Below are 13,015 nucleotides of genomic sequence, written 5' to 3'. Positions count from 1 at the left end.
TGAAAGGTGGAGTAGCTAGCCAGAATCACACACACTCATGAGTGACCCGGCAGGGATTTGAACCCAAGCAGAAAGACTTCATAGCCTATGATCCATTGCTTTGCAAATCAGAAAACATCACCACTCTCTCTACCTTCTGCTATTTTTGTTTCTTCTTTGGTCATATGACATAAAAACAATGCCAGTTATGTGGTGACCCTGGGTAGACTGATGAGAAAATCACATAGTTCACAAGAAGGTACTTAAAATAACATTGAGGGCTCCATGGTTACTTTTGAGTTCACAGGGGCAAATGGTGCCTATAATGTCACTGCAGTGGGTTCAGCCTAGATATTTTGAAATAAAAATGTTCTGTTTAGGTTTTATGAATGATATCCTTTTAAGTAGTACCAGCCAAAGGTATCTTTCTTTCCAAAAGCATGGGGCATCCCTTAAGGACAGAAAATAGGCTTATTGCTCTGCATCCAAGAAAGCAGTCTGGACAGTGTGTCCATACTCAAAGACAAAGAGAACAAGTTATGGAAACTGAGGCTACTAGTTAATTTGTAGGATTTTGTTAATTAGCCAGTGGAGATGAAGTCTGAAAGTATCTACCACTAAAGACACTGTGGGCCTTGAGAAGAATACAAGCTAGGTCAAATGGAGTGTGAAAGTGTAGATGATAAAAGGCATCTATATGGGATCAGTATCAGAATAAAGTATGAATGACTTGTGTACAGTATGTGTATGTAATTAGAAATCACACACACACACACACAGAGGCTAGGCTGTTGGTAACAAATAGAGCCAAACAGGTTATGGTTCGCCAGAAATTGATTTCTCACTCAGCATAATAATACAAGGTGATTCCATGTCTGCAATGGTGGTAGTAGAAAATGATGCTGGGGATCCAGTCTGACAATGGCTCTGCCATCCTCCCATCTTCAAATTTGCCCTGGGGTCACCATCCTAGTCACAGAAAGGGAAAAGAGCACAGAGGCACTCCTATGGGAGGTTTTATGAGCCAAGTCTAGAAGGGGCACTTATCAATTCTGCTCACATTCCATTGTCTAGAACTCAGTCATATGACCAAACCAAACAGCAAGGTGGATGGAAAATGTAATCTAATTGTATACCCAGGAAGAAGAGGAAAAAGGATTGTCGTGCGTATCTAGCAGTCTCTGCCACTGAATGACACGGCCCATTGTGTGTTTTAGGTAGCTCATTCTGGAAGCAGTGAGGAGGAGGGAGTTGGCCTGTTGGGAGAATACTGTAGTAGTCCAGATGAGGAATGAGAAATAGGACAAGAATGCTTGGATGAAGAAGGGAAGATAAATTCAGGAGTCACTGAGAACTTAAAATCAGCAGGACTTTGTGGGGAATTGAATGTGGGGTATGAAGAGGAGAGAGGAGAGGACGAGTCTGTCATGACTATTCTGTTGGAATCTTGGGTGTCCGTTAGGTGATGCTCCTATAAACTGAGGTATAGTACAATGTATAGGAAGAGTAAGTTTCAAAAGAGACAAAGGAAGGATGATGAGTTCCGTTACAGATCAAGTTTAGTTGATAGGACCTGTGGGATATCCAAAGGATAACCAGCAGATGTTTGTGTGTATGGGTCTGAGGTTCTTGAGAGAGGTGAAAACTGGAGATAAAATTTGGTAGCCATGATCAATAGGTAGAAGTTAGAACCTTGGAAGTGAATGAGGTCACCCAAGCACAGCCTGTAGGCCACAGAGAGGAGTGGTCCAGGGTTGGGACTCTGGAAAACACCACCATTTTAAGGAGCTGGCTGACAAAGAGATTCCATGTGAAAGACTGGTAAGGAACAGTCTAATATTGAAGGCTTAAATCAAGAAATATGGTGCCACAGACGTCTAAGAACGTGAAGACTGACAGTGGGCCTAATGGAGCTTACAATTAGAAGGTCACTGGTGACTTTGGGGAGAACATTTATAGTATTGAGATGGAAGGAGATACCAAAGTGCAGCCCAAAGGAGAGACCCTTTTGGAGGCTATCACAGTTCTCAGATGGGACAGTCCCCACATTAGGACTGTTAATAAAGATGGACAGCTCTTCTCCGTCCACAAATTCATACAAAAGTTTCATTAAAAAGTAGCTTTAGGATGACCCAGAAATTAGTTTCCTTTCCCATACTCTTATGTAAATATGTTTTAACGCTTTTGTCCTGAGGATATTTAATACATATTAATTAATTGATAAATGTTAATTGATCTAATGAGAAGTTACTATATCCAAATAAACTAAACCTAAATAAAAGTACCTATCAACCCTGATGACTGTTTGAGCCCAGAGGTTAACTGACGCATTTTGATTTTAGTAGATCAAGATACAAAAATTAATTCTGTCTCATGTCATATCTTTGACTTTGACAGAAATAAAGCCTCTTATTGAACACATCATAGCTCACCAAAAATTTGGCAACCATGGTGGAGCCATTGAGAGCTATTAATTCTAGGCAGTTCGGCTGGAAAGGGGGAATTGGCCCAGATTGCAAAGGTTTGTAAAGCTACAAGGATATTACAAGAACAGAGTTCCACATTTGGCAGGAGTCCCCTTCATGACAGGGCTTGATGCCTGCTCCCTTTATGCATGTTTTGAGACAAAATGTTTAATACACAGAATTGTCTGAGAGGGTCAGGATTCAGAATGAAAACTTTGGGTTTTGAGTTTCCCACTCTCCCCTGATTTTTTATTCTACCCATATCTGAAGTTGGTTCTTTAGGATTGTCCCTCCCTATAATGGCATCACTGGCCACTCAATCACCACACCTTAGGAACCCCAGGATCACCACTGGTATCAGTCTTCCCTTGTCCTACTAGAAAAACCCTAACAGTGTTTCTTTCAGGTCTGTGTCATCTCATCATTTCTGTCATCTCCTCTTCATTTCCTGTCAGTTTAGGCTCAGGAGTTTCCAATCTAACCGTGGGAGGCATCTGGAAAGAGTAGCGATGCTTTTGTTTGTTACAATGATGGGGGATGGGGGCTGCTACCAGTATTCAGTGTCTGAGAGCCAAAGACAATGAGGGTCCTGTGACATTGAGGGAAGTCCAAAATACCAATAGTGCCCCAGTAGTTGAGAATGGAGAACCCTTGGTTACTACTCTTGTTAGGACTCTTGCCTTTGCCCTTAACTGGTCTGGGCACTTCCAATCTCTCCCCTCCCCAATGCTCTCCATACGTCGTCACGAGAGATGTAAGAGTGCCATATTACTCTTCTGAACGGAATTTTCTAATGATTCCAAACTCCTGATCACAAATCATTAATGTCTCTCCATTACATATCAGATAAACTCCACTCCAATATCCAACAGCCTTCAGGTCCTCGAATAATTCTGCTTTCAACACACTGCCTCCTATGATTTCATCCATCGTAAAGCTTCCCCAAATCTAAACTGCTCAGTTTCCACTAAACCTCCTGCTCGTCCCAGTTCAATGCCTTTGTTTATGCTGTTTCCTCTGCCTGGAATTTCCATCTCTTTCTCCTTTGTCCTTTTACGTTCTACTGATACTGTTCTTCAGTATCAAGCTTTGAGCCTCTTCTTCCATAAAGCCTTTCCTGCTCTTTAAGATTGGAAGTATTGTAATTTCTAAAGTTCCTTAGCATTCGATCTGAAATTTCTCTCTCTGTGTCCTCCCTTTCTGTCCTGTGTTGAAGGGGTGTTCATGTCCCCCAGCATACACAGCATGTTCCTCTGACTACCTGTGATTTTGAAAATTACTAAAGAATTGATATAAAAACCGAGTTAACACTGTGAATAGGCATAAATCTAGAAAGCAGATGTTCTGGGTTTGAGTATTGGCTCCATCATTTACTAACTGTATGTTCTCACTGCACCCATTTCTTCATCTTTAAAATGAGGATGATGACGATGCCTGATTCATAAGATTGTTATGAGATAAAAGGAATAACTATGTGTAGGAGAGTGTCAGGCACATAGGAAGCACTCAGTAAGCATTGGCTTTGATATCCGTTTATAAGACAGAAAATGTAGGTGCTTCACAGTATCATGGGTGTGGGTGGATCTCATTTTGACAGAAGATCACCTCTCATCAAATTGCCTCATCATTCAGTCGGATCCCTTGGGCCAGTCAGTGAAATGTATGCTGTGCAGTCCTGTAAATGGAAGTGACAGTAAAATTTTCCGCAGCCTTTCACAGCAGTTTTCGCAGGATTCTGATGCAGCGCTGCACATCAGTTCCAGTTCTGAACACCCCCAAACCTGCTCCTTGACCTGGTAAATCGGTTATCACAGGGTCACTAGCTGTAACGAGGGAGAAAGTTCCCAGAACAAGCAAGTCGTCCCTTCTGCCTCCTTAGGGTCCTCCTCTCTTCTCTGACCCCGCCGCGTGCACTCCTAATTTGAAATTAACTTAAGAGACAATCAGTGGAATCCCCTTTTACTTACTGGTTCCATGGACATCCTCCTGTCAGCTTCACCTTTGGACTCATTTGCTGTCTAAATAGAAATTGTCAAAAAGAAACAAATGTCTACTCACAACATCTGAATCTAACAGGACTAGATTCGGAGCTCCAGAGACATGTGTTTATTTACAACATAAATATGGTACAAAGAACTGTAGACATCACTTGTGATGTACCAGGGTCATCAGTAGCCTGGGAATTTGGTCTCACTAGCTCCTGTCCTGGGTTTGGGGCAAACGTCATGTTTTTCTCCATGTCGTAATGTGAAATTAACATTGTACTGTCTGTGTGACCTTGAGCATGACTGCTAAGCTCTCTGGGCCCCGGAAATCTGGAAAGTGGGACTCATAATGCTGACCTTGCAGGTAGGCTATGTTTCATAGGTAGCATTTGTAGAGCACTCACTTTGTGTGTGAATTACCTCTGTTGTTCTCACAGCAACTTAATAAATGAGGTCTTAGTGTTATCACCAGTTTCACATGCTAGGGAAGTTAGGAAACTGCAAAAGATTGCACAATTAGTCAACTGCAGAATTATAATTGTATCCTGAGTCTCAGAGGTTAGAGAAAATATAGGAAAGGTACCTGTTGTGTACTTGTATCAGTCGTCCATTGCCACAATAACGCTATATAACAACCAACCACAAAATCTCAGTAAACATTAATTTTTGTCCATCAGTTTCTGGGTCAGCTAGGAGTATCTGCTGACCCGGGCTGAGCTTAGCTGACCTCAGCTTGGCTTGTCATGCATTTGCTGAAGGGTCATCTGAAGGCTGCCTGGTCTGAGATGGGCTCGGCTGGGTCACCCAGCTGGGTTTCACATGATGTCTCATCCTCCAGCAGGCTAGCCCAGTTTTATTCTCATGGCAGAGACAAGGGTCCAAGAGAGAACCGAAACAAGCAAGGCCTCTTGAGAAGTGGCACAACAGCATCCACTGCAATTTCTTGGCAAAAGAAAATTGCAAGAACAGTCCTGATTCAGCAGCTGGGGAAATACACTCCACCATATGATGAGAGGAGCTGTGAAGTCCATTGAAAAGAGCATGGGTGTGAACAATGGGGCCACTAGTGCAATCAATCTATGCACTTCAGCTGTTATTATCTCTAATGTATATATATATGTATATCATATATATACACACATAATATAGTACAGAGGAAAAAAAGCTAGGAACTTATGAGAGATTCAAATCCAATCCTAAAGAATTTTAAGGAGAATTTGCCTCCATAAATGAGCCAGTTGAAAAAATGTTGACCGGGGCTATTTTCTGCTCTTCCCTTTCTATGAGCGGCATTGGTGAAATGCGGCAGCTGCCTGCAGCTCACCCCCTTCCCCAGGCCTTCACGCCAGGATACTTTTTTTTTTTAACATCTTTATTGGAGTATAATTGCTTTACAATGGTGTGTTAGTTACCCCACGTTTGGTAGTGTATATATGTCCTTGCCACTCTCTCACTTCGTCCCAGCTTACCCTTCCCCCTCCCCGTGTCCTCAAGTCCATTCTCTAGTAGGTCTGCGTCTTTATTCCCGTCTTGCCCCTAGGTTCTTCAAGACCATTTTTTTAAAAATTTTATATTCCATATGTATGGGTTAGCATACAGTATTTGTTTTTCTCTTTCTGACTTACTACACTCTGTATGACAGACTCTAGGTCCATCCACCAGGATACTTTTTAAAGGGAAGCACATCTCCATTTGCACTGGGTTTTCCTCCCACGGAGAAATCAGGGATTCGCAAGCCTGGCTGCTTATTAGAATCACCTGGGATTTGTTTCTTAAATACTCCTGCCTGAGCCCTACCCACAGGCGTTCGGATTGTTTGGGGTTGGAGCCTCAGCGCTGGTTTGTTCAAAAGCTCTGCAGGCCGTTTTAGTGAGTAGCTGAGATTGAGGACCCCCGACTCCAGGGTGGGGTGGGGTGTGTCTGAGAAAGCGGCCCTGAGCCTCCGTCTTCTCTCTCCTCCCCTCCACCCCCTGGCAGTGTTCCACCACGTGTGGCCTGGGGGCCTACTGGCGGAGCGTGCGGTGCAGCACCCACGTGGATTCCGACTGCGCTGCCCTACAGAGGCCTGACCCTGCTAAGAGGTGCCACCTCCGTCCCTGCGCTGGCTGGAAAGTGGGAAACTGGAGCAAGGTAACTGATCAGGCTCAACAGTGTTGGGGGTGTCAGGGGGGCGGGGAGGGGCTTATACGAGCGTCATTTGCTAAAGCGGCTTTCCTTCCTCCCTTCCTGCCTCCTTTCTGCCCTTTGCTTTGATAAACTGGTGAATGCGTAAATCAGGTGTTACCATAGGCCTGCTTCAAGTTACACAATAGCCTGAGAACAAGCAGAGTTTTCAGTAACCCACATGCTTTTTTTTTTTTTTTTTTTTTTTTTCTTTTTTGCGGTACGCGGGCCTCTCACTGTTGTGGCCTCTCCCGTTGCGGAGCACAGGCTCCGGAGGCGCAGGCTCAGCGGCCGTGGCTCACGGGCCCAGCCGCTCCGCGGCATGTGGGATCCTCCCGGACCGGGGCACGAACCCGTGTCCCCTGCATCGACAGGCGGACTCTCAACCACTGCGCCACCAGGGAAGCCCAACCCACATGTTTTTATCTGCCTGTCTTCCCTTACCTTATAAACTGAGGAAAAAAAATAATAATAATTTGTGTAATTAATTGCTTGTCCAGTATGCAACACTATTTCTAAATTGCTTAAATTTAGCAGTATAATTAATAATGATACATTAGCACAAGTGTAATTAAATCATTGTTCAGCAGCTGCTCACAAAGCAAGTATAACATTGAATCTGCCAGACTCAAAATGAAAAGAAAACTGAAACATAAAGACACATTTGGTCTTTAAAAGTGTATATCCTATACTGATCTTTCTGAAGGGCAATTTTCCTGTCCTTGCTCATCTAGCTGTGGTTACTCATTTTTCTGTGCTGCCTGCATAGTCCCTCATGAAAGGCTTTATCAGGTTTTAGGATTAGTCAGGCTTGGTTCTAATGGGCACCAATGGGGCCCAACCTGCCTGTCACCCTGATGAGGCTGAGCCAGCCCCTGGGGGATACAGATGCAGCCAGGTCGTAGAGACATTGGTCAGAGGTGGGGTTAAGAGCTGCTTGGCAGAAGGGGTGAGAGGTATGAGCTGTGCATACACCTTCTGTTTGTGAAGCACACCCACCTGTAAGACACCCTGCAGGCCCCTGTCTTCTCTCTGGGGAGCCAGTTTCCCTTAATGGCCTTGACACAGAAGGGAAAAGAGCTACCCAGAAGTTTGGGGAGGCTGGCATCCCCTCTAGATGTTAGCGGCCTCATCTTGTAGAAAGCTCACGTCCACAGACAAGCAGGACCATGAGGTGTCCCACTGGACGTCTCTGGTTCTCCTGGCAGACTTATCTGACAGACAGGAGTGTGGAATGTCATTTATCTGCATCAGGCCCCTTTTCCCAAAGAAAGGCTCTGATCTTTGGCAAGAGAAAGTACTGCGACTCCCTGAGAAAATCACCACGCATTTCTTTGATGCCTGCCAACCTCCCTTTTTCTGTTTTCATACCATTTTTCTTTCAGGAACAAATGCTGGTTCTGTTTTCTTTCTCTTCCAACTCGTAGCAAACTCAAGATCAAAAAAAGGACTAAATGCCTGGCTAAAGTTCTCTTCCATATCCAGAAGAATCTCAAGCAACATTTCTAACCCTGACCTTGCTAAATGTTGACCAAGTCCTAAAGTTCCACTTTCCCATCACTGAGACTAATCCTTTCCTTGGAAATTACATGGCTCATAGAAAGGACAGATGTGTGAAATAGCTCACACTTTTAAAAAGGTCCCTCCACTGTACAATTCTAGGAATTCTAGCTGATATAAAAGCCTGAATGGGAGATCCGGTAGCTCTTCTCTGGGGTCAGACCCCCTAAAGAAAGCCCTGCTCTGCCAGCTCCTCCCTTCCGTGTCTGTCTCTGGGTCTCTTCTCTCTCATGGCCGGGAGGCTTGTAGGTGTATTTATTAACCCCTGTAGACTCCTGGTTTTGTAGAAGCTGTCTCTGACACATCACCAGGTTCTTCCAGAATGTGGTAACCACCCATCTAAACTCAAATCCTCAAAGTTACTCCATTCCTATCAGTAAGGAAAATATCTCCTCTCTCAGGATAATAGATAAACCTTATGTCAAAGACACTATTTAACTACTGATAGTCAATTGCCCTGACTTCTGTTTTTTCTGTCATTGGGAACATAGAATACATGACTTCCATTTTTCCTAGGAATGTTGATTTAAATTGTATATCTTAAATATTTGGTGACTGAATGATACAGCTTTTTGACTACCACATTATTAACCAGTTCATATGGATGTCTAAAGTCCAAATCATACACTAGGAAAGATTTGAAGGCCTCCTTAGTTTCACTATTCTATTGGGACTCTTAAACTTGTTCAGTGGCCCACCTCCAAACCCTAGAGAAGGAAAATAGACCCCCTGGTTTTGCCTTTAAATATCCAGAGGGTTTAGATTCTGCCAACTTGATGGTTTACCTTTTCACAACTACTTTCTCCGAGGGAAGAAGTCTAATTTGATCATGAATCTTTCTGCATGATCCCACTCACCACTACCCCAGATCCAGAGGCACTTTACTCTTGTAGGACTAAGGGTATTCTGCAGCCTCACTTGAACCCGCAGGGATCACCCCAGAGGCCCCGGGTTACTCCCCAGCAACTCCCCACTGCTGTGTGTGCTGTCTCAGTTGTAGCTGTTTTACTGGCTTCTGTTTCCAGCAGCACGCATCTCCACGATGGAGCCCTGATACAACTGCTATGGACATTTTCTCATACATGTGGCGGTACAACGAACCTGTACATTCAGATCTTTACCTTTAAAAAGTCTAGAAGTTGTGTTTTGGGGAACGGCTTGCTTCTTCTTCATGCGTTGATCTGTCTGAAACAACTTCCAGGACTTGGTCCTCAAGTTTGTCCCAGAGGTGTGCTTGAGAAAACGTAGGTCTGCAGAATTGAATCCTGGAAGCAGCACTGGGCCTGGGATCAGACACGTCTGGGTTGGCAGCTCCACTTTGTCACCAGCATAGAAGGCTGGTCCTTTCTTCCAACCTCTTAGGAGCTTTAGTTTTCTCACCTCTGAGAAATGAAGCGGATCCTACGGTGTCTACTAATCTCATAAAGTTGTACAGATCAAAAGAGTGTGTGTGCAACAACTTTGTAAAGGGTAAAAGACTGTTCAAATGCAGCCTTGGGCAAACTTTGAGCTCTGGGTAAAGGTTAGGAGTAGTTCTCAGGCATTTGCTAACTTCTGGCTTCCTGGACTGGGGGCAGGGGTGTTATGGAAAGGTGGCAGTGGGGTAAGTCCTGCCCATCCATCAGGTCTCCACTCCCCAGGACTCAGCAGACAAGGTGAACCATGAGCTTTGGAGGGCTTGACCTACCTTGCGTCCTGGCACTCGCCAAATATCACCAAGCACCCGACACCGCACAAGAATTTTAGGTAAACAATTTTATTTTTACCCAATAAACGACCTTCTTTATAATTCCCACTGAGGAAATGAAGGCTCGGAGGGTTTAAGTCACTAACACATGATCAGCTAGTACTAATACTCTCAGTTCTGAGAGACCGTCAACTGGGGGACGGGTCATCAATTTAATGGCAGCCTTTCAGAAAGAAAGGAAACACTACACAATAAATACGTACATCAGTTGTAAGACACATGCCAATTTCAGAACATTAAAATTTGCATAAGAAAACAAGGGATTCTTGAGCTGGAAGAAATGCTGTAAGTGACAAAGATGAACTTGAGAAACCTTCACCTGGGTTTGACACCAAAGCTATGCATCCCCACAGCCCCACACACTTCCTGATTGAACATTTTGCCTGTACCTCCTGCAGTTTTGTAAACTTTATTATCTTTCTTAGAATGATAATCACTTTTTGTAGTTAAGTCTAACAGATCTTGATTATTTCTGAAATGAATCAAAGATTTTTACGTTTTCTTGGAATGATCTGTCTTCCCACCTAGGTAGTGTTACAATTTTATTTTAGCAATAGCTGACCTTATTACCTGTAGCTTTTTTTGGAAAATAAAAGTGGCAGCCTTTTCTTATGGCCTTGAGTTTCATAATATCCAGTGCTACATTTTTTTAGCTCTGAACTTTTACAAATGAATAAAATAGGGAAAGAGCTCCGTCTTGCTAAATACAGTCCCTGACTCTCATACATAACGTGTTCCCAGAAACATACATCAAAGCCCAATGTGCAAAAGTCAAAACAGAACTGCACATTATAGGGGAGCTTCTGTGCCCAGAAAGCAAAAACTGACCAGCTGGAAGGTGAATAATACACTCAAAATCACTGCATTTATTTTCTCTTGATATAATTTGTTGTACATCTAAACTGTCACCCAGTCTTGGAAGCCCCAAGTGTTTTAGATGAAGGAATCCCCAAGTAGGGAAAAGAACAGCAATCAAATGGAAACCTTTAGGACCACAGAAAGCATGAACCCAAGACGACTCTAGCTGAGGACTGATGTCCAGACCGTGAGGCCCTCCATCATGGCCCCTGCCCATCTCTCTTTGTCCACCCCTTCCCTCCGATTTAGTATTCTGATGGACATGTTCCTGAACAAGCCTTATTGCTTCACGGCACTGCGCCCATATATGCCATTACCCCCACTTTGAATGTCCCCCACGCTCTTTTGCCTGCTGAGTGAGCATCTACTCATCTTACCTCATTCAGCTCAAGCTTTGGCTCCTCTATTCAAGCCTTGCCTGGCTTCTTCAGGTGAAATTGACCACCTCCTCCTCTGTTCCCTCACTAGATCATGAACGACTTATGACATATAATCTTTACGACTTCTACTCATTACGTGACTTCTTCCTTCTACTAGATTGGGATACAGAAGCTGGAATATAGCTAAGTGCCCAATAACAGGGAGGAAGTGAAGTGGGAATGGGGTGGGGGGAAGATGGACAGATGAATTTTGGTGCTGTTCAACACACAATTTTTGGAATGAATTATTTGATCTTAAGGGTCTTATGAATCTGTTTAACATAAGGAAAGGAGCAGAAAAGAGTTATTTCCGTATCCTGGTTTAGTACTTGGAGAGCAAGAAAGTATTCTGAAATCAAAGCAGAATACAAGTCCAGTGGTCCCAGACACATATCACTCTAGAATGCTGGGAGAATTTAACCATCCAGCTTATCCTCCTTTTAATACCGATGGAGAAACGGAGGCTTAGACAGGTAAAGTCACATAGCCACTTGGTGTCAGGGTCATACTTGAATGCAATCTGCTGACCTCCCAATCACGTTGATTAACTTCGTTATACTCATCTGAACACTTGGTAGAAGTCTAATGTGGAAAGTGTATCAGGATGACTCCATAAATCAGAATCAACACAAGGAAGAAATGGTTATGATTTCATTTTCTCTCTGCCAGTGGCTCCTGTAAGCTGAGAGGAATTTTGTTTCTAACTCAGTCTGGTTTGCTGATCCCATCAGTTAAACAGACTGGTGTGAGAAGCAGAAAATGGTTAGGCCTGTTTGGACACAACTGGGCATTAGCCAGTCTTTCCATTCTCCTCAGTCTGGCTCCTGTCCTCAGTCTGGTCCACAGACTCCAGGTTAGGAAAACTTGAATACAAATAACCCTCCTTTAGGGCAATAAGAAAATGAATATAATAATTGGCATTCAGCAAACAAAGGCAAAACAGTTTTTGGAGTGGAGTGATTTAATATCCTGCCACTTCACTCCTGCTAACTGAATCAGAGGCCCTTCTGAAAAATGAAACAGAAGAGTCACAGATCTAGTGAGTATCTTCCCTTATTATTTACTTCACCATATTAATAAACTTCATTTCCCACTGAATGTGAATGTACTCTTTGACAAAAAGGTAATGCAAATTTGAAAAATCTAGGAATAACAGATAGTAGCAACAAATGAAAAATAAGAAAACAAAACCCCATTGTACACTTATGTCTTAGAAAATTCCTCTTCCTAATAAAGAGCCCTCTATTTTTAACCATGGGTTATTTCCTGGAAATCTGTTTGTCAGACAAATGGCTGCTTTGTGTGGAAATTATTAGCATCCTTCTGCATTTGTTCTGTGGCTGATTTTATTTTATTTTTTAACATCTTTATTGGAGTATAATTGCTTTACAATGGTGTGTTAGTTTCTACTTTATAACAAAATGAATCAACTATACATATACATATATCCCCATATCTCCTCCCTCTTGCGTCTCCCTCCCTCCCAGCCTCCCTATCCCACCCTTCTTGGTGGTCACAGAGCCCCGAGCTGACCTCCCTGTCTATGCGGCTGCTTCCCACTAGCTATTTTACATTTGGTAGTATTTATAAGTCCATGCCACTCTCTCACTTTGTCCCAGCTTACCCTTCACCCTCCTCATGTCCTCAAGTCCATTCTCTACGTCTGTATCTTTATTCATGTCCTGCCCCTAGGTTCTTCAGAATGCTTTTTTTTTTTTTTTAGATTCCATATATATGTGTTAGCATACGGTATTTGTTTTTCTCTTTCTGACTTACTTCACTCTGTATGACAGACTCCAGGTCCATCCACCTCACTACAAATAACTCAATTTCGTTTCT

General features: G+C 43.3%; 1 protein-coding gene across 2 annotated transcripts in view; it reads left to right on the top strand.

Annotated features, from left to right (window-relative positions):
• ADAMTS12 (ADAM metallopeptidase with thrombospondin type 1 motif 12) overlaps positions 1 to 13,015 on the top strand; it is a 433,405-nt gene that overhangs the window by 364,577 nt on the left and 55,813 nt on the right. Inside the window, exon 20 of one of the 2 annotated variants that reach the window (XM_055086519.1) lies at positions 6,407 to 6,559. The exons of the other annotated variant lie outside the window; for it this stretch is intronic. Coding sequence (XP_054942494.1) covers positions 6,407 to 6,559 — 153 coding nt within the window. The remainder of the gene's footprint in view (positions 1 to 6,406; positions 6,560 to 13,015) is intronic. 2 annotated transcript variants of the gene reach the window in all.

The sequence above is a fragment of the Physeter macrocephalus genome, chromosome 8 (assembly GCF_002837175.3).
Source record: "Physeter macrocephalus isolate SW-GA chromosome 8, ASM283717v5, whole genome shotgun sequence".
Classification (NCBI taxonomy): Eukaryota; Metazoa; Chordata; class Mammalia; order Artiodactyla; family Physeteridae; genus Physeter; species Physeter macrocephalus.
Note: the sequence above shows the minus strand (reverse complement) of the source record. Positions and strands in the feature narration are given on the sequence as shown.